Source organism: Nelusetta ayraudi, unplaced genomic scaffold (genome assembly GCF_046127955.1).
Source record: "Nelusetta ayraudi isolate G7.1 ecotype Tasmania unplaced genomic scaffold, CSIRO-AGI_Nayr_v1 ptg000118l, whole genome shotgun sequence".
Lineage (NCBI taxonomy): Eukaryota > Metazoa > Chordata > Actinopteri > Tetraodontiformes > Monacanthidae > Nelusetta > Nelusetta ayraudi.
The window spans coordinates 296162-317295 of NW_027466168.1; the positions used below are offsets into that span (position 1 = coordinate 296162).

General features: G+C 47.2%; 2 protein-coding genes across 2 annotated transcripts; one reads left to right on the forward strand and one right to left on the reverse strand.

The window, feature by feature from the left end:
• Nucleotides 1-1684: 1684 nt before the first annotated feature.
• Nucleotides 1685-15668, reverse strand: LOC142903780 (voltage-gated delayed rectifier potassium channel KCNH5-like). Its single transcript, XM_076049598.1, has 12 exons — nt 15295-15668; nt 13883-14006; nt 13569-13675; nt 13305-13433; nt 12049-12170; nt 11495-11887; nt 11290-11382; nt 10338-10767; nt 6940-7139; nt 6521-6773; nt 5401-5597; nt 1685-2890 (listed from the first exon to the last, which is right to left on the reverse strand). The coding sequence occupies exons 1-12, from the start codon at nt 15365-15367 to the stop codon at nt 1823-1825; spliced, it is 3189 nt and encodes a 1062-aa protein (XP_075905713.1). The 5' UTR covers nt 15368-15668; the 3' UTR covers nt 1685-1822.
• A 688-nt stretch (nt 15669-16356) lies between these two features.
• Nucleotides 16357-20929, forward strand: LOC142903789 (sphingosine-1-phosphate phosphatase 1-like). The gene is made up of 4 exons (XM_076049615.1): nt 16357-16506; nt 16636-17413; nt 18665-18754; nt 19151-20929. The coding sequence occupies exons 2-4, from the start codon at nt 16748-16750 to the stop codon at nt 19700-19702; spliced, it is 1308 nt and encodes a 435-aa protein (XP_075905730.1). The 5' UTR covers nt 16357-16506; nt 16636-16747; the 3' UTR covers nt 19703-20929.
• Nucleotides 20930-21134: the final 205 nt, after the last annotated feature.

The window sequence follows — 21134 nt, forward strand, 5'->3', positions numbered from 1 at the left end:
AATCAAGTCTGGGTCTCAAGTTGTTGTTTTTTTTTTATTCTTTTGGTTCACATAAATCGGTTGCATTGCAGAACAAAGGAGAGCAACAGTCTGAAGGCGAGCAGGCATCAGTTTTTACATGATTCATTTCCTCCCTGCTGGGTTCCTGGATGCATGCGAGGTCATTTACATATTCCAATGAAAACAGAGTCCTTACAGGTCACAGTGCCTCGTTGGAGGTGAAGATTCTAAACTATGATGACTTGCATAAAACGTTGGATTAAAAAAAAAACACAAAAAAAACAAACAAACATCTGATTTCAAGGATGAATCAGGCTAAAAATTGAAAAAGTACCTGAGCAAAGACAAAGATTATTCACATCTCATATGAGGAGGATTTCCATCCTTCAAGAAAAGCAGAGATAATCCTGATCATCAATGCATCTTTAATAATTTAACCAATACACTTCACTCTTCACATGCACCTGTGAATCCAAACCGTTCAACCAAAAAAAAGGAATGTACAATGCAGAAATTAAAATCAGTTATAAAAGTGATATTTTTTTCTCAAACCCCCCCAGAACGAGGGTCAGTTACTGTCGTAAGGCACATCTTACCACCTGACAATTAAAGGGACAGTTCAACCTATAAACCATGAATATACTTCCAATGCATTTAAAGGAACATAAAGATGATAATGAAAGAAGAAGACACGTCTACTCAAAATACCATCCAGCATTATTAAATAATATCATATGGGAGACGTCAGTCGAGGAGGGGGGAAATTATTTTTGAAACACCCAGCAGACCATTTTCTTGTAATGGGCAATTTAAACTTTACGTTTATTCATTGCAGGAAACACTAATTCACCTAGGATAAATATTCACTAACAGTCCTCTGAGCTGTAAACCCGCCATGCCGAGGCTCTTTAAACCCGACTGTCATAACGGGGGACATAACGTTCACAATGCTAAAAATGAATAATAATATTCTTGTCTAAATATTGTCTACATTGTTGTCTCACCTCTTACATAATATTCCTAAATGTGGCTCACACTCCTTAGCGCCTCCTAAATCAAGTACTTCTTAAATAATCACTGATATATATTTTATTTTTGTCATGTTTGGGTTTAAAATAAAGGGGGGGGGGGGGGGACGTGAGCATGCACTCCAGTGATTAATGCAACGTGTGTCTTTGCTTCAGTGAATCACTTTTCTTGGATCCAGGCCTGTAGGGTGCGTTTGCCTTCGGGCCGCTTTGTTCCGTTTAGTTTTCCCGTCACCGGCGACCCCCCCGGACCACGTCACCTCGCTGCAGCGCCGCACGTGAGCCAGCCAAAGCACACAGTGCGGCAGGACTTTCCCCTCGTCTGCCTCTGGGGCTGCTGTCATGGCGACGACGACAACATCAACAACCAACAGCAACGTGACGACGAGTCGCGGCTCAGTTTGGCATGAAGGAAGTGAAAGTGCCTCGTCCACGTCTGCCAGATAGAAAGAGTAAAGTTCAGACAACTGTGGGCAAAATTAAAAAAACAAAAAATTAAAAAAAAAAAAAAAAGAGCTTGAAAGTGGAGCCTGTCGTGCCGTGCCAGTGGTGGTGCTGTGAGAAGACAGCGGCCCCTAGGGGTCGAGCTGTGACCTCGGGGGCTCCTGTCGCCGGGTAGAGCAGATCGAGGCTGTTTTGTTGCACTTCCTGAATCAGTTGTTCCGATGGAACCCAACACCACCTCCTCCTGGCGGCCTTGGCTCGGCTGTTCTTCTTCTTCCTCTACACACATGACAGTGCGACGATGCTCCAGAACGACCTCTCGGCGTGAACGCACCCTCTAAAGTCCAGGATCAGAACGGCCCGTCGTCTCCCCCTGGCTCACCGGGCTTCGAGGCCTCCGGCGAGCCGTCCTGGTTCTTGGCCCTGGGCCTGGGCCTGGGCGAGGACGTGGGCGGCAGCGAGAGTCTCCTCCTGGCCGACAGCAGGAGGAGGATCTCGCTCACCTGGGCCTCCAGCACCGACAGGCGGCCGCCCAGCGCCTGGATGTCGCCCTTCAGCTCCAGCTTGGCCTGCTGCAGGCTGGCGTGGAGCAGCGCATGGCCGGACGCTGGGGGCTGCTTGGGCGCGTCGAAGAAGTTCTTCTCCATGGGGCTCCTCTCCATGGGGCTCCTCTCCAGGGAGGCTCGGTCGATTCGGAGGTCGCTCTGTGTGATGCCGCTGTCGCAGGAGTCGGTCTTGTGCAGGGCTACGGCCTCCTCGCCGGCCTCCTCGCCACCAGGAGCCTCCTCCTGGTTCTTCCTGGCGGCCGCTTCCCCCTCTTTCTCCTCTTTCTCCTCTTTCTCCTCCGTCCGCACCTGCTGTTCTCTCTCACCAGCGGGGGGCGCCGGCGAGGCGGAAGCGGCGCTCTTAAACTTGGCCCAGCCCCGAGCGCCTGACCTCCGGGGGGCGGCGCCAGCCGAGGCTCCACCTCCCACCCTGCCCTCTGCCGGAGGTGGGGCTACAGCCTCTCTGGCGCCACCCCCTGGTTCCTCGCCGCAGATGAGGGTCTGGGAGGTCACGATCACGCCCAGGCTGCCTCCCACCGCGCAGGCCACCTTGCTCTGCACCGTGGAGACCAACTCCTGCTGCTTCGGAGACGCAGGCTGACGCTGGTTGGCGTGCTGGTGCTGCTGGAGGTGGAGATGCTGGTGGTGCTGGTGGTGGTGGTGCTGCTGCGCCGGCGGCTCCACCTGCACGCAGTTGTGGTCGGGGTAGGCGTGAGGCTCCGGGTCCACCGCCGCCGCCGTCTGGACGTCCCGCTGCTGCCGGAACTTCTGGAAGAGCTTGCGGACCGGGTGGTCGTCGGGGATGGACAGCGCCACCTCGTTCCTCTGCCGCTCCTGCTCCCGCTTCACGTCGGCGATCTTCCTGAAGATGACCTGCACGGGGGGGGGGGGGGGGTGGAGGAAAGGCAGAGATGTCAGAGGGAAAGAGAGAGGAACCAACTGAGGCCACGCAGCGATTTTCAGGGGGAGAAAAAAATGCAGAGCGAAGTCGACTATTACAATCTAGACCTGCTGGGTGTGTTGAAATATTAAAGAGTCGGAGGCAGCAACACACAGGGGAGAAGCTAATGGAGGAACAATAGAGAGGAATCAAGGTCCTGAGAGGTTGTGAGTCAGAATCAGAGTGAGGAAAGAAAAGAAGCTGATTCAACTTTTCAACATTGCACAACAAACAACTTGAAAAACTCTTCTCACTGCTGCTCATCACTGCATCTATGACATTAACACTACCAGTCAAAAGTTTGGACACAACTTCACGTGCAATATTTTTTTTTATCTTTGCAACCATGTGTGTTCATATGTAGTTTTGATGCCTTCAGTGAGAAACTGCAATGTCAGCAGTCTTGAGAATGCTCGTGTATATTAAATCGTGAATCGTGCGAGCTTAATGATTCTGAGAGATTGTGTTTTTACACAAAAGCTTCCAATGCAGCGGTTGGATCACAAAGATTTCACGTCTGAACGTTCGCTGACACGACACGACAAGAGAGACAAAGACAGGCACTGAAGGCTTTTCCTCAGGAAATGATTTATTTCATTTCTGCTGACAACCTGTGGTTTGGTGTATCTCAGCCATTCCAGCCAATTGGAAGCCTCCAGCTGTCACTAACTGGCTGAGCCAGTCGTAAGAACACTGATTGATCAGTTTCAAGACCCTGAACTTTATTCGCACAGGCTTTCCAGTTGTAAAATTTTTCTAAGGGCTCCTTCCAGATGGATGGTAATGGATTGGAATTGAGGAAACACACATCACATGTGACCCGTCAACTTACCACTAGTTTGATTCATTGGAATGGAATGCAAAATAATCCCTGCAAAGTTACGATAAAGCAAAGGTTAAACTTCCAGCCACTGACTTGAAACACTTTCTGACTTTCTGCTCGCGAGCAGAAGTTTCGGCGCACAGTCAGCCGCGCACACAACACACAGGGGAACGCAATAAACCCATGTGGGCACAAATGGTCTCTAAAGCTGCGCAAATGAATAATAAATGTCTTTTATTTGCCTTTTATTGAATGCATTCTATGGCCGAGCCATGAATCTTTCAGCGCGCCGCCTTCAAACTTGTTTCGAGTTGCCTCGATGCAGCTGCTTTGCTCGCACGGCGGTTGCGTAAAGGAGAAAACGCTGAGAAGTCGAGAGAAATGAAGCGCGTGTTTACTTTGAACATTACAAAGTGAGACTTGTGGAAACACACTGCTGCTGCTGCTGCTGCTGCTGCTGCTCCAGAGGGCCTGTCAGGGCTCGGCGGACGGAGACTTTACTTTAAGTAAATGAGATTCTGTTTTAATTGACCTAAAAAAAAAGGGGGCGGGGGAGGGGGGGCGCCCTCTCGAGGCCGGAGATATTTTACACAAGTCAGCCGTGAAGAAAGCGGCGCACGCACGGCGCTCGTCTCTCTTAAACAGAAAATCCATTAAGAATTCATGCGATGTTGATCCCATAGGATGATAATATCATGTGAGCGACTTCCTATCAAGACTGGGAGCGATGCATCCTGCTGCCTTAATGGCGCTAAGATGTATGGGCTGGAGGAGCCGCTATCAAATATTGAACGCAGCTCGGAAACAGGGAGCACGTGCGGAAACGTCTCTGTTGTGACAGTTTCTCTCCAGCTGCTCTCGCTTGCTCCTTTTTAGAGTTTTGTTCAGCCGATGCTGGAATGTTTTTCCTGCGCTCCACCTTGTGAGTCGACAGGATGTTCCGGTTTTTTGGCTGTCGCTGAAGCCAACGTGGTGATGGAAATGAGCTGAAAACCTGTTTGCATGAGAATAGAAGACCCAAGGGAATTTTTTTTTACAATTACTCACTGTTATTATGTCTGACGTTCTGTTTGTACGGTTAATTGTCGTCATTTGTTGTCATTACGGATGAATGAACGGATGAGGCCTCAGTGTCAGGATGCCTGAGGACTCAAGAACTCAGCTCTGTATTTTGTAGCTGCGTGTACGAAATGTATCTAAATTCTTCTTAGTAGAGTCGGAAGAAGGAAAACAATTTCACAATGGCAAACAATGCATCATCAGCCAAGAAAGGAACAGTCATGAGTACGGAAGAGGATTAGTGCCACAATAACAGAAAAGAATTAAGATAGGATTTTCAAATTTCAGAATAAAATTGAAATTTCAAGGTTAGAGACAAAATTTTGAGTGTGCAAGTCGAGTGGAGTACTTCCGTTTTCGCCAGTTTCCTGATGACTGTGGGTGAACCTTGTGGGACGCACCTGTTTTCAGCAGTTCATTTTTAATTGAATTAAAACTCGAAATGAAAACTTCAATAAAAATCACATTCCTGTAATATTTTTTTTCTCTTCTTGTGGCCCTGATCCTCTTTCGTGCATGAGTGTGCTGAGCTTTCGCCGTGGTCTAAAATGTTTTTGTTACCCTTTTGCGCAGGTTGCAGGTGAGGATGAGGTTGCGGGAGAAGGTGTTGGCGAACGCCGTGTAAAACTCCAACACCTTCATCAGGGCGTCTCTGCGGATGACGTGCAGGTCGCAGTAGGTCAGCGCTCGCACGTTGGCGCACGCCCTCGCCATCGTGCTCTCCTTCCAGAACACGTCGCCAAACACGTCGCCTTTACCTGCGGGGGAGGGGGGGGGGGGGGGGGCGGAGTCAACGCACGTCAGACATCTTGAAGTTTTAATACCACTAAGAGCTCAAATGAACGATTTAAAAGGGCACAGTACAGTACATAAGCAAACACACACACACACACATTCACAAACACATATACATATACATAGATATGTACATATTAAGGCTGTCAAACTATTAATTTCTTCAATTGCGATTTGTCGCAGAATCTTCATAGTTAACTGCGATTAATCGCGGTTGGAATTGCATGTGTGAAATTCTGTTATTTTGCATTTCAAGGCAGTTTTAAGCCCGTAATGTAAAGTATTTATAGGGGCCAACTACGGGTTAGTAAAAGGGACAAAAAGACTTGCGTTTGAAACGCGTTAGCTAATCGCGATTTAACGCTGACAGCCCTCGTACATATACAATATATATTTATAGATTAAATATGTATTTATATTTACATATATTTATATATGTATCATTATATCTATGTTAATTTTATACGTGTAAATGTATATAAATATATACATATATAATAATATCTCTATGGTAGTTTTCTCAAGTTGTGTTTTCATTTTGACACTTCAAACAACTTAGAGTCAAAGCTGCGATGCAGAAGCTGCGATGCAGAAGCAGTGAGTCGAGAAAAAAAGGGACCAACATCTGGTGGAAACATGGTGTCTGGCACTAGTTTTGAGAAGGGGGGCGGCTATAAATAGACAGAAATGGGCGTCGGCCGCACTGCTTTCCATGGCCAGTGTTGCAGCGAAAGCTTCATCACAGACAATAAACGGTGCCTAAACCTCCCATGTGATCAGATTTTGGTTTATACCAAAGACTCTACAGACTTCAGAAGACTTTAGAATCTCCCCCCCCCCAAAAAAAGAGTGCAGTCGGGGGAGGGGAGGGGTGTTGTCTCGTCACCTAGGATTGCGATGACCTCATCGTCCTGGATGACCTCCAGCGAGCCGGAGACCACGAAGCAGAGGGTGTCGACGCTCTCGCCGATGTGGAAGATGAGATCCCCCGGAGCACAGTGGGTGGTCTGGAACTCCACGGCCAGCGAGCGCAGGCAGCCGTCGCTGGCCAGCCGGAACGCCGGGTGGTCGTTGAACACCTGCCTGTTGAGGTGCACGCAGATGTCGGCGCGCATGTCTTTGGGGCAGATGGAGAGAACCTGAGAGAGAGAGAGAGAGAAAAACAGCTGCTAATACTGCAATTTAGTCCTCCTTTAGTGTGTGTGTTGTACAAAAAACACCTAAAGTAAAGTAAAAACTCTCAAATAGTTCCCATGTTCTGAAAAAGACTGTTCCCGCTAGTTGCGGGGACGTGGCTTGACTCACCCTGTCGGTGTCGATGCCCTTGGACATGGCCCAGGTGGAGACGATGAAGTCCATCACCCGCTCGCTCAGGCCCTTGGGCACCTGGTAGAGTTTGAGGAAGTCGCGCACGTTGTTGAGCATCTCGTGGTAGCGGTTGGTGTTGGTGTACATCTGCTGGAAGATGGTGGTGACGTTTCCGAAGATGGTGGCGTAGAGCAGCGCTGCCAACGCAGGACAAGAACGAGAGAGAGAAGGAAGAGAGTGTTTCACAGCATTGGTGAAGGCAGATTGTGTTGAATGTGTGATGGAATGAATGGATTAAGAATAGAAAAAAATTGTTTTTGTTTAGCAATAGCCCTTTAATCTACGCACGTTGACAAACACCACCCCATTCATTCATCACCGTGCACTTTGTTCTTACTCTCAAACATTCATAGACAAGCATAATAAAGTGGTGTAAAATATCAAACGGTCCACCAGTGGCTGCTGTATAAAGGACCAGTGTGTACAAAATCTTTTATGGAAGCCAGCCCGACAGCGTGGGGGGGCACAAGATGCCAGCTAAAGGAAGAGCAAGTTGCTCTATGTATATTCTTATATATATGAGATAGCATCGTAGTCAAGACCCCACCAACCGAGACCAAGACATCATCAAGACGAGAGAGTATCGAGGTCAAGACCAGACCAAGACTTTATATATCAAAGAAAAATAATAACAAAACGGAAGAAAATGTCCAGTATCTTTTTTCATTTCAAGTTTGCCTCTAAATCGAACAGCAGCGTCTCTTTTCTTCAAGGTATCTTGTGATCATTTTCTTTCGCATTTTGCTGCTTTGCCAACTATTTTGAACCATTTTCAAAAAAGCAACTTTGCTTCATAAAATTGAAAAATAAATGAACTTGGAATAAGGGGGCAGGGTGTCACTCTGGGTGTTACAAACAGAGCGTAAAACGGCAGCAGCTGGGTTCTCTACAGTTATTATCGTGTCATTACGGTGTTGGCCGAGTCTCGACTGGTCTTGATCAAAAATCCAGAGTCCTTCCAGTCCGAGACCGAGACAAGACCCAGTAAAAATGCCCCCGAGACCTGGACTCTGGAGACCTGGACCAACCTGGAGTACTGCAGCACTAAGGTGACAGCTGTTCCAAGGGTGGGAAAACCAATCTGCTTTTATTGTACTGGGTGTATTCACTTTTATCAACGTATTTATGGGCAGCAAGTTAAGCTTTTACCAATATAAAAATCATAAATGAAGATTCCCAGCGCTTGGTTTGGATCCTCGCGGGAGCGCCAACTCTCCTAAACTGGGTTGCACCCTATATGTCCTCTGTTGCTGTTATACAACGCTGCAGTATAGCTCCCTCTGGCAGCGCTGCTGCAGCAGCAGCAGCAGCAGCAGCAGCAGCGGCAGCAGCAGCAGCGGCGGCGGGTAAATACAACCAAGTGGGTGGACTGCGCCTTTATAATGTAAATCATTATGCACGGCCCCACAGCGGGGAGAGCCTCCGCTGCGCTGACCTCAAAGAGTCAGTCGGCATCTCTCATCGCGTCCGAGGGGCCGTGGAGGAAGGCCGGGGTTGGAACGCAGATCTGACGTGATGGCTCCTCGTCTTGCCTTTACTACGCCGGAGCCTGGAGGCCAACCCCGCCCCTGCTCCCCCTCCTCCATCACCCCTTTCTTCCTTCCCCGTAATTACTGTATCTGTAGCAGGGGATGGCCGGGGCCCTGATCGGAAGGGACGCTCCGGTGTGACTGAGTGATCTCGCTCCACCGGCCCCCCGAGTGCGAAACCCTGGGAGAGCGAGGCCTGTCGCTCCCGCTTGGCCTCACCATCGCATCACTGTACATGCTGTTTAAGAGGGGGGGGGAGGGGGATGGAATGGAGGAGGGGGGCGGAGGTCAGCGCAGGAGGGGGGCCGAGGAAACCGTGCGAGGTCGGGGAGGCGGCGTGAAGATGATGAAACCGAGGCGGACGTTTCTATAAAAATAGATTTCTAATTTTAAAAAGGCGGCGCCGAGTGATCATGTGATCGTGGTTTAACCCTCTGAGGGAACTGGGTTGTCGAGTTGTGAATGAATTCTGTGTTTTGGGTCAAACTAGGTGAGATTGGGTCACTGTGGTGGACTGTTGCTGCGTTTTCTTTTTTGTTTAAATCTTCACCGTGTGGCTGTTGAACCTGCACCGTGTTTTACATGGAGACGAGTCAAAGTGATTTGAGAATACAGAAGCCAAGTGTGAAGCTGTTTCCTCAGCCTTGCACCGTTCTTGTTAAGCAAAAAATATTTCAAGGACGGCAGTGAATCATTTTATTTTGTTTTAGGAAAGAGCACAAATAAATTAAAACGGGGATTGTGTGTAAATCTACAGTCGGATTGTAAATTGAACCTGCTGAAATCTTGAGAGATTCCAGTGTTTTGCTGCAGCCATGGTGCATCTGTGTTACTGGTGTTGTTTTTTTTTGTCATTTTACACGGTGAAATATTTGCCGACGAGATGCAAAAGGCGTTTAGGAAATCAAATAGTGCTCCGACAGAGATGTCTTTTTTTTTTTTTTTTTCCTCTCATTTATTTCCTCACTCCCTGCTCGTCATCACCATATGCTTCTTCACTGGCAGCTGCCAAACAGCCTCTCGGCCTCCCAAAGACATGAGTGCGTCTGGCGTGCCACTAAGAGCATGCAGACTGTTTGAGCTCCCGCGAAGAATGCGTGACCGACGGATGAACGCGTGATTGGGAATGAGCGTAGAGTGGCAGGACGTCTTTCTGCTGGAGTCGCGGTGAGATCAGTTTTTTGTTGTTTTTTTTTAACTCAGCTGTCCAAAGAGCGGCAGCTGCACGCGCTCACTGGTAGCTGGCAGCCCGATCGCAAAGGAGCGGCGGCTTCACTATGAAATGAAAGCGATACAGCTGCTGTTTCAGCAGCGTTTACGGTCGGCAGTGATGAAATTGATGCGGAAATAAACAAAGGAAAGATATTTGGCCTCTTTGTCAAATAGAAAGTTGTTTCTGTTTTGGCTTCAGTGCATTTAAAGTTTAAATTTAGAGTTGGACAAAAATGATTTTATTTTGACAAGGCAACAGTGTTCAATCATTATCTTTATTGCAATTCAGCAATTTTTTTTTATTTTTTTTAGTATGTGCAGTACATTTATGCTTATTATTGATCTACTATTTTTAGGGACATCTTCTCTTTTTTTCCAGATAATTAGCAACTGCTAGCAGAAATTTCGTGCCTTCCAAAACTGAACCACAAACGGAGCTGCTGCTCGTTTTCGCCTTCTCCCCACAACTCGGCCGAGAAGGAAAACAATAGTGGTGGCTTTGGACTCAAGGTGGAATTGAGCTAGAATTCTTTTACTCGACACGCCCTTTGAAGCACTGGAGAGTGAGAACAGTGAGCGGAGGGAAGCACTTACAGCCCACCATCATCATCGCCACGGAGAAGATCTTCTCGCAGTCGGTGGCCGGGGCGATGTTGCCAAAGCCGATGGTGGTGAGGCTGGTCATGGTGAAGTAGAGGGACGAGATGTACAAGGTGTCCTTGTTGGGGCCGCCCTCCCACTGGCCCGTCCCGCTGGCGTTGTAGCGGTAGGGCGTGCCGATGCTCAGCGCCAGCTGGTACAGCCAGCTGTCCGTCTTGATGGTGTTGGTGGCCTCGTCGATCACCTCGTAGTCGCCGATGCTGTACCAGATGCAGGCCAGCCAGTGGGCCACCAGGCCAAAGACGCACACCAGCAGCACCAGCACGGCGGCGCCGTACTCCAGGTAGTGGTCCAGCTTCCGGGCCACCCGGCCCAGCCGGAGCAGGCGGATCACCTTCAGGGAGCTGAACAGGCTGCTGAGACCCTTCGGAAAGGAGGCGGTCAAGGTTAGAGGGACACGTCGATTTATTTGTTAATATTAAAGTTAATTTGATATAGTTTTCCGACTACTACTTTGAAATATATATATATACATAAACATATATACACACATGTATTTATGTATATATAGGCCACAAAGCAAGAATAATACATATATATATATATATATATATAGATATATACATATATATATATACATATATATATATATATATATATATATATATATATATATATATATATATATATACATATATATATGTGGGTATATGTATATATATGTATGTAATGTATACAATACATATATATCTATATATATGTACATATAGACCACAAAATATGAATAATATGAGAATGATATTTTACACACACACACACACACACACACACACACACACACACACACACACACACACACACACACACACACACACACACACAATAACAACGTGAATCAGATCACAGCATGTTGACTCGACTAAAAGAAGCATATCGATTGTCTTACTGGCAGCAAGGAGTCCTCGGTGCGGGTGGAGTTCCTGTGAAAGTGTGAGGCGTCGCGGAGGTGACTTGCAGAAGAAGCAGAGGTGGCGACGTCCTCGGGGAGCGACGGGCGACAGGACACGTTATTGACGCGGAGCGAGAGGAGCGGCCCGCGTGGCAACTCAACATTTTTGAAAAGGTTTCGTGTTCTTCTCGACGGGCCTCACCTCGTCCACGTGCTCGAAGGCGTTGATGATGTCGTACGGCAGGCAGGAGAGCAGGTCGATGACGAACCACGTCTTGAGGTAGTTCATCCGTATGAGCTTGGCGTCGGAGATGACCTCGCCCGAGGGCCCCACGAAGGTGGTGTGGAAGTTGAGCACGATGTCCACCAGGAAGATGACGTCCACCACGCTGTCCAGCACCAGCCACGCCAGGTTGTTCTGCTTGGTCTTGAAGGAGACGTTGTAAGGCACCATGATGGCCGTGTAGAAGGTGAGGATGAGGATGACCCAGTCCCACGTGGTCTTGAAGGTGCAGTAGTGGAGGATGATGTGCGGCGGGGTCTTGGGGGCCTCCTGCTTGTACTGAGGGAGGATGTCTGATCCCAGCTGCAGAGCCTTGAGAGTCAGTGGTTGGTTAAGGAATCGTTTACAACAAGGAAAACCTCTTTAAATGATAATTTTTTTTAAAAAAAGGGTCCTGACGGTTCTTCTAAACTTTTCTCCACCCAGTTCAGAAGCTGTGAGTGCAACCAAAACTGCTAATATGTACCGCTCACCTCTGCCAGTCTGGACGGCTTGTGGCTGACCTCCGCCTTGCCCAGCGGTGGCGCTATCTCCTGCACCGCCACATTGCGGTTGTTGGTCAGCGCCCGCGTCAGCCTGGCAAACTTTGTCCATCCTGATCGGAGACAACAGGACAGTGGCGGGTTGATTTACGCACGCTTCAAACAACGCATGACTTTGTTGCAGCAATTATATAATCCAGTTATAAAAGCAAATATATATATATATATATATATATATATGTATATGTATATAGTGTGTCTTAATGTCATCATTGTACTGCACAGTGTGATTTGCCAAAGCAAAGAGAACGACGGCGCGTCACCGGAGTGAAACCAGTCACACGTTCCAATTATATAATCAATGTTTTCATACGTCCGACCGTCTCTTTCTTTTGTGGCCTGAGCGGCCTTGCCTCCCTGTTCCATTTAGCCTCTCGGTGGCACACTCCGTCCCCTGGGCCCTGGCACGGCTCAGGCCCGCAGAGGGAGCGGCGTGCAGTGACCCGCACGCACAACACCTGGACAGTTGAATGTTTCAGCAGCAGCCGGACGCCGCTGTTGAGTCACGGCCGCTCGTGTCAGACTTTTTTTGGGGGGCCGGCGCACGTTAAGTCTCGTTAAGCGAACGCGGCTTTCGGTGGGACACCGGTGGCGTGCGATATACTGCGAGATTCTGTATCGACCCCATACCAAATAAATACAGGGCCGTTTATTGTGAATGCTGATACTTTTTTAAATAAGATTTATGATCAAATGTATCATCAAATTTGCTAAATTTGAATGAAGTTTCGTGGCATTGTGAGGATTATTAATTAGTTAAAGCGAAACAACAGAATTTGGGCCGTTTAGATCAATAGAAAAAAATTGGTCCGCATCGTTCAATGCCCGTCGCAACTTTCAAGCAGATGTCTTTATAAAGAGCTGCTTGTTTTTTGCCCTACAGTCAATTTTTTTCTGCTTTTTTTTTTATTAATGTGAATCACTGTCACAATCATTTCTGGAGAAAGACTTCAAATAAACACAAAAAAAGCAACAGGCAACACTGTAACAGTCAATGTATACCAGAGCAATATCTTGATATAAATTGAAAATATTGATCTCATGACACTAATATTGATCATTACCAATACAAACATTGGTGTCAACATTATCGGGATTTAGATTGACACACCCACCACATGTGGACTGTGGTCTGATTGCTTCAGAGGAGTTTGTCATTTGTGATAATAATTCTTGGACGCTCTCACCTTTTGTCGTTTCATCTTCAATGGGCTGCTTGAAAAGCGTGATGTCTCTGAAGGTGCAGAGGAAAAGCACCACCTTGTCATTTTCATTTTTAATGGGCGCGACCTGCATGTACAGCCATATTGGCGTCCCTGTGGGGGGTGGGGGGTGGGGGGGGTGACAGTCACAGTGAGGTCACAGACAACGACGACGTCGTCAACGACGACAACGACACAAAAACCAGACTGGAGGCACAGCCTGGACTCTTAATCTGCGCCGGCACTCACTGTTCTTTGTGTAGAGCAGCACCTCGTAGAACTGGGACTCGTAGTTATCAAATGTCCTCCGGATTTTGTCTATCGTCTTCTTATCGGTCAGGTCACCGTACATGAAGCTGCAAAAACAGGCAGGAGAGAGACGCAGGGTTTGGCTGTCGAATGATCTTCTTGTTGTAATTCCTGGTGCTCTGTTTCACATTTTACCAATTGAAGCAGATCCCTGCGTGTGTCTCCCCCCCCCCGCCCCCCAATTTAAAGGCCGGTCATGCTTTTGTTTTGGTTCATGAATACGTAAATCTAGGCTTTTCCATGAGTTGCCTTACTTGCACATGCTGCTCCTGTGCATGACTTCAGCTCTGTGGTACCCAGACAGCTTGCAGAAGCCATCGTTGCTGTAAACAATTGGCCACTCGACAATCTGTGCATTTCCCAGCAGGAAACTAGTTTCTGCATGAAAACAGACGGGTAGGAGGATGAGAGGGGGGTGGGGGGGGGGCAAACCTTGATTTAACTCGGCTGTTTTTAAAAGTCCCAATGAAATAATCATAGAAAAACCCTCAGCAGAACTGCATCCAGAACTTTCTTAGATTGAAAGCAAATGTTCCCTCTGCTGAAAGTCATTTTTTACAACCAATTGCAAACAGGTTCATTTATATTTAAAGCGGCGGTAACACTGGTAATCAGTCGAGCCAGTGGGCAGAAATAGTTGTTGATGAAATGTTTATGCTCCGACCTTAGTGTGAAATATTAATGAGGAGCTGCAAAGTTTTCCACTTTGCAACCGCTTTGGTCTTAAGAGGAGCGACTGAGGACTTTGATCAGTCATCGCCGAGCAGACACGCTGAGATGTCGGCCTGATTTTTCTCAAGCCTGACGACTGGATGCATTTCTTTTATCCACTTATTTAATCATTCATTGTAAAGGCTCCAACTGCTGCGATATCAGCGCAGGAAGTGACTGAACTTTGCATTATTATCACAGAACACATCTGGTTTGAAATGGACCTGAGCAGTTTATAAACGCATGATATTGCAGTATATTTATTTTATGCTATTATTACGATACAGATAAGACGACTGCTTGCCAGAGACCAAACATCATTTTTTTTTAACTGACACTGTTATCTCTACGATTTATATCTATGAAACCATTCCAAAGCACTCGGCACTGCATAATATTAATAAAGACTCTTGGCTTGTAGACATAACTCAAAATATTGTTCACTTTCAAAGATTCTGAATTTTGATTGTTTGCAAGAAGGTGTTTAACTGCCTGCAATTTTATTTGATCGTTTGTAGCCTCAACATCCGACTGGGTAGCTCAGATAGGCAAACACAGAGTGTTTTCAATGAAACACGTCTCAAATTCCCCACAGTCCTCCATTTCTATTCTTTTCAAGAGTGGCTCCTAGTTAGATATAGAACATGAAATGAAGGTGCAGTGTGAAGTAAATCATTTAATCACGTATATATTAAAATATGCCATGTAAACATACTGTAGCTGAGTAATTCTAGTTTGGAGCCAATAAAATGTTTATAAGTCAATTACTTATAATTTTACAAAAGTAGAAATCACAAAAAAAAAAGAAAAGAAATGTATTTAAAGACGGATGCTGTTGTTTAAATGGTATTTAAACGACGTCACCGGCTGATTTAAGCCTCCCCTGCGACTTCCTTGATTGACATGCCAATGCAGCATCCATGCACTCTTTTGGGTTTAAATTTCAGAAACTCACCGCTGGAGCGCCGGACTATGTTCTCCAGAAAAGTGTTCTGCGGGGCCACCAGTCCTCTCTTGCCCCCATGCATTCTGAGGGTCCTGGGCAGAAACTCCGAGCTGCTCGGTGGTCTTGATGAGGATCACAGCCCCTCTCGGCAGTCTGCCTGCTCGGAGCGGGACCCACAGTCAAGTGAACCGTCTTTTTTACAATGAGAGCATCCGGTCTGTAAACACTATAAGAGAATGTTTCAAACGTGCCAGGTTTTCACTCAGTGTATGTGAAAAATACATTATATCCAGTACCAACAAATCAAATTAGGCACATTGAGGAAAGCACCTGGATTTTGCCCACTAATTGAGTAGCCGTTTAAAGTGCAGTCCGTTGAAGTTATTGTCTCATCTCTACAAAAACAACTACGATATGATATCAGTGTGCTTTTATTTGGAAATGTTCACGTTCATAGTTTCCGGTGTTCTCCCTTCACGATGTCTGAATTCTTGGACTTGTGCAGTGTGCACAGGACTAGACCTGTAACGGTTGATTTTCTTAGAAATCTTACTTATTGTTAAAAATAAAAAATAAAAATAAAATAAATCATTATTTTTCTATTTTATAGAACTATGCTAAAATGTTGTACTTTGCGCTTCGTGTTTCTTTTAACATTGTGTCTCATAGTTCATTGCATGACAAAGGAATGGTAATTTCTTCAATGATGTGTTCTATACTGTAAGCTAATTTAAAATGAGTTTAGTCTGTCCTTTGTAGATCTGCAAGTGAAGTCACAAAAATAGCGTTAATGCCTAATTTCACTTCTCCCAAGTATGTTATAACGGCACAAAGCCTTTCATTGCTGAGTTATATATATTTCATCTATTTATGCTGTAAGATTTAGATGTGACAAAAACAATAAACTCTGGTATTGATTGAAAAAAAATATCCAAATGTTTATTTTACTTTTTCCATGCATTTTTCAACGTAAACTTGAAGTTTGAAGCCACTTGTAATTTCACACTTATTCCGCAGGTGTCGCAAGTGAGTACAAGTGTCACACAACGAGCGCGCTACAGCCAAAACAAGGAAGAAGAACTCTGAGCGAGAAGAAGAAACATAACGGCCTGCGCAGCTCCTCGGCTCGGCGGCTATGTGTCCAGTATCTGCCGGGGAGTAATGTTTAACTGTAACGGACTTTGGATGGTGTCGTCCCAAACCTCCACGCTGATACCCAAAGTCTGTGTCATCAGGTAGTTGTCTTTCATATCACCGCCGAGCTGCGAGCCGAGCCTCTCTTTTTTTTTCTTTTTTTTTTTTCCTTTTTCCTCTCTCCCCCCCCACCACGTCGCGACGCAACAACGGCAGCCGAGCCTCGTTCGCTCTACCAAGCGCGCTGCATGAACATGAGCTTCATCTCCACGACTGGCCGCCGTGTATCGTCTATATTTCAAAGCTAACCGGGAACCACGTCGTCGCCATGGCGCACAACTTTGTCAAGAGCTTCGTGCGAACGTGTAACTATCTCCAGGACCCCGTGCACGTCGCCAGGTTCCAAAAACTCTGCGGCGTCAAAGGGTCGTTTCCGGCCAAGGCGACCAAGCCGGACGGTGACCTGTCGGAGCCCGGCGGCGCCGGACTCAGGAAGAGGGCGCAGCAGGGCGCCTGTGTCGGCAACGGTGGCCCCGGTGAGTCCACCGCGCCCCACGTCAACGGGATACACGGCGACAACGCCGCCGCCGGGGCAGGTGCCGTCGACGCGGACACGGCCAGAGCGAAGCCGCTGCGGAGGAACTCGCTGACGGAAGATGTCGGCCAGGAGTTCCTGGTGCACAACAAGTTCCTCTTTTACTTGTTCACGTTCGGCACCGAGCTCGGCAACGAGATGTTTTTCATCGTCTTCTTCCCCTTCGTCCTCTGGAACGTCGACCCGCTGGTCAGCCGCAGGCTCATCATCGTCTGGGCCTGGAACCTGTTCGTGGGACAGTCCACCAAGGACATGGTGCGCTGGTCGCGGCCGGCGTCGCCCCCCGTGGTCAAGGTGGAGGTCTTCTACAACTCGGAGTACAGCATGCCCTCCACGCACGCCATGACGGGCACGGCCATACCCTTCTGCCTCTTCATGCTGACCTACGGACGGTGGCAGGTGGGCGCAGTGTTCAAACACTCTGATGAAACTTTCTGTTGAACAACTTTCCAACAAGAACGAGGTTCTGTATTGTCAGGGACCTCCTGAGGAATGACAAAAGTCAAATGTCTTTTTCAGTCGGGCCACTTTGCTTGCATTAGTGTGTACCAAAACGTGCAGATTTGGAAATCAGCCCATTGTGATGTCACAAAGGGGACTGGCACCCCGACTTTATTATTGACACCGACCCGTAGCCACATTTTCTTTCTGCCTTCTGCCGAGCAGGCGTCATGCGAACACGGAGGGCATCAGTTTAATCAAGAGCTCCACACGTGAGTGTTTTTGCGGGAGGCTTCATGAGGAAAAACAACAGTCTAAAAATAGGTGAAATGGGGAACTTTGAAAAGCTTTGTCCGCATCCCAAAGACTCAGCTTGCAGTTTCACTCCAAGTTTGTTCTGCTGTTAAAATGCTTTCACAAAAATGTTGCCCGTCCAGATCCTGCTCGTCTAATCGTCAAATCTAGCGGCCAAGCTTGCAGAGAGTTTTAGCCACACAACTTTTCCCCTGCAGGTTTTCTGTGCGTCGGAGAACATCAGTTGCTTCATCTCGACCAAAGATTACTAATGATTGCCAATGAGCCCCTTACACGGACTCCTAATATATGGCAGGGAGGTACGTGTCAGAGGGTTCAAAGTGGTTGAACTCGTTCACCCTCCTGATACCGAGGTCAAAGTTTTAAATCCTCTCCTGCCATCCTGGTCCATAATACAGCTGGAGGCCAATTTGCATGTATTATGTGTCGTGTATATTTTTTATATCTGCACTCTTGGAGCCCTGCAAGTCGAAGTGACTTGTGATGAGACACTTTATTACGCCCTAATACATGTACGATATTTCAATGAACACTTGAGCTCAAGATTGAGCGATTAGATTCCGAGTCCCTGCTCCTTGCTCAGGAGATAAGATAGATTTTTGTCCATACATCACTTTGTCAGGAGAAGTGCGACTATCGGTTGAAGTGTCGAGTTTTGCCCGTTTTTCCACCTGCACATCAGGGGCCCCTCACCGTGATAAAGGACGTGCACGTGTCCCATACCTGCTCCCTGGCCATTGCATAATCTATGAAATACCGTCAGATATCAGTTGTCCCCATTAAATGAACTCTGAACTCTCAATGCCCCCCCCGCCCCACCAAAGCAAAGCGTCACCCACTAATTTCTAATATTAGCATTCATTTTCACTGCCATGTGTTTGTGCTCCCTGCCAGTATCCGTTCCTCTTAGGCCTCGGCGTGGCGCTCAGCTGGAGCGTTCTGGTCTGCGTCAGCAGAGTCTACATGGGGATGCATTCGGTTCTGGTAAGTGCAATGCTTGTTTGGTCAACTTGGCACGGAATCAAGAGCTATCTGCAGAGAGACCCAATTAGAAAATCCCAGCCAACTGATAAGGTTAGCGTAGATCCAGCTTGCCAGCTGGCTCATATCATCTTGTTTATGCTCTGAAGTCCAGTGGGATCGTTTGTCAGTCACTGGGTCAAGTCAGGTAACGCAGTGTGTAAAGCTGCTCCAGTACCGGGCGGAGTCCACCTGTCTGAAAGCTGCAGTGTAGTTGAACTAAAAACGTGAATGTCTAAAAGCAAAAACTGCAGCACGAATGAATTTGACGATGCGTCTCATCCGTCTGTGTGAGAACTTCACACCCTGACGAATGTACTTCCTGGTTTGACAACAACCACCTGTGTGCGTGCGTTGCAGGAGGTCATCACCGGCTTCCTCTACACCCTCCTCATCTTAGCCTTCTTCCAGCCGACCCTGGACGCCATCGACAGGTTCTACATGTCGGGCCACTACGCCCCCCTGGTGATCATCGCCACCCACGTGGGCTTTGGCTTCGTGGCGTTCTCCCTGGACTCCTGGAGCACCTCCCGCGGCGACACGGCCCAGGCGCTGGCCACCGGGGTGGGAGTCGCCCTGGGAACGTATTTCAACTATCAGCTGGGGCTGCTGGCGGACGCGCCGCCCTCCTCGCTCCCTCTGACTGTGCCGCGGATCGGCGTGGGCATGGTGGCGCTCTCCCTTCTCCGCTTCGCCATCGGCGTGCTGGTCCTCCTGGCCACCAGGATGCTCATGAAGGCGGTGGCTATTCCGTTCTTGTGCCGAGTGACGGGGCTGCCCGCCGACAACGTGAGACATGCGAGGCAGCACATGAGGGTGGAGCTGCCGTACCGTTACATCGTCTACAGTGTTGTGGGCTTTTGTTGCGTCAGTGTGGTGCCTCTCCTCTTCAGGATGCTAAACCTTGCCTGAGTGTCGCGCGCCAAAAGTGCTCACGTCGCCCACACGCTGAAGGCCTATGGCACGTATGAAGATGCTGCTTGTATTGACGCACTCTCTTTTGTTTTTTTGTTTGTTTTTTTTTTGTTTTTTTTTGCATTGGCAGAAACTGATGTATAACACAAGTGTGGTGATATTTCATCTTGTTTTTTTTTTTATATTGCCAGTAAGTGTTTGTCGCGGTGCCCTGGGGCACGCTAGCGCCCCCTTAAAGAAAGAGTCTAAATCTAAATACATCAGGGAGCAGCACTTCCAGGCAGTGACGCTCAAAATGGGCGTCAGTCCACAAATAAGCAGAGACAGTATTTTCTCCATTCTGTGTAGGAATAGTTGGTGACGCCTTTAGTCAGAAGTGACGTATTGATGAAGTGATGCAGTGGGAGAAACAGAAAAGGAGGCTTGTGCCTGTTGTTCCGCCTATGATCAGTACATTTAGGTGTCAACTGGAACCTTTCGAGTGCAAAAACCTGTTCAGATGTACTGTAACCACTGCTTGCCCTCACACACACACACACACACAGAAACGAGTGCATTTCATTTTGCAACGTATGGTCACCGACGAGACAGCCAAACCAAACCGGACTCTGTAAAGTGCGGAGCCACCTTGTTTTCTTTCCGCTGCAGCGTTCCAATCAAAGCAGGCATCGAAATTATCTAAGTATTTAAGCGGCGTCAGGGTAGTTAAACCATTGTCCTTCATCCCAGCAGGTCTGTTGTGTCATCACTTTACTCGGCATTATCTAATTTTCTATTATTATTTTTTTTTTGTACATGTATGTGATTCTTTTTGAAATGTTGGTAATTTACTTTGAAATGTGTGTATGCTGAATAATATTGAGAAGCATTTTAAAAAGACTATCATTAAAATATTATCAATATATTTTTGATAAAGTATTTTGCCATCTAATCTAACCAGAGGTTAAATCAAATAAAAACAAAGCTTAAGCTATGTGATTCCTACTTGATTTTTAACGTGAATTATATTAAGGAGACTTTTCTGCAGCGCCTCTAATATAACATTTTGACTCTAAATATACACTTGCTGTTGTAACAGTCCTGTATTGACTCTTTCCATATCATGTCAGACCTGAGCATTTATCCATGAAATATTTATAAGCCCATTCCCTCATCTTGTTATTGAAGGATTGTATCCTTTGGAGAAAGAAAAAGGAAACTAGAATAAAATATTTTGAAAGTGCATTTCCTGCCTCTGATTGCCAGGTCAGCAGCACATTCCCACATTGATCTCTACTCACAAGGCATGCTTAAACCTTTGAACTAAGATAAGTTAAGAAATGTTGGGTATCTTAAGGTAACAATGGGCAGATCAAGACTTGATCACCAGTCTAGATTTAATGCAAAATGCAGGTCAAATCGTTACTCGTGCTGGAATACTTTTTTTCTT

Excerpts from the sequence above, each read along its gene's own strand:
- LOC142903780 (XM_076049598.1), bottom strand. The coding sequence starts at position 15,367 with ATGCATGGGGGCAAGAGAGGACTGGTGGCCCCGCAGAACACTTTTCTG. Across the intron at positions 10,768-11,289 it reads CCGAGGACTCCTTGCTGCCA|GGTCTCAGCAGCCTGTTCAG; the intron begins GTAAGACAATCG and ends TCCTTTCCGAAG. Across the intron at positions 5,598-6,520 it reads TGAGGTCATCGCAATCCTAG|GTAAAGGCGACGTGTTTGGC; the intron begins GTGACGAGACAA and ends CCTCCCCCGCAG.
- LOC142903789 (XM_076049615.1), top strand. The coding sequence starts at position 16,748 with ATGGCGCACAACTTTGTCAAGAGCTTCGTGCGAACGTGTAACTATCTC. Across the intron at positions 17,414-18,664 it reads TGACCTACGGACGGTGGCAG|TATCCGTTCCTCTTAGGCCT; the intron begins GTGGGCGCAGTG and ends GCTCCCTGCCAG. Across the intron at positions 18,755-19,150 it reads TGGGGATGCATTCGGTTCTG|GAGGTCATCACCGGCTTCCT; the intron begins GTAAGTGCAATG and ends CGTGCGTTGCAG.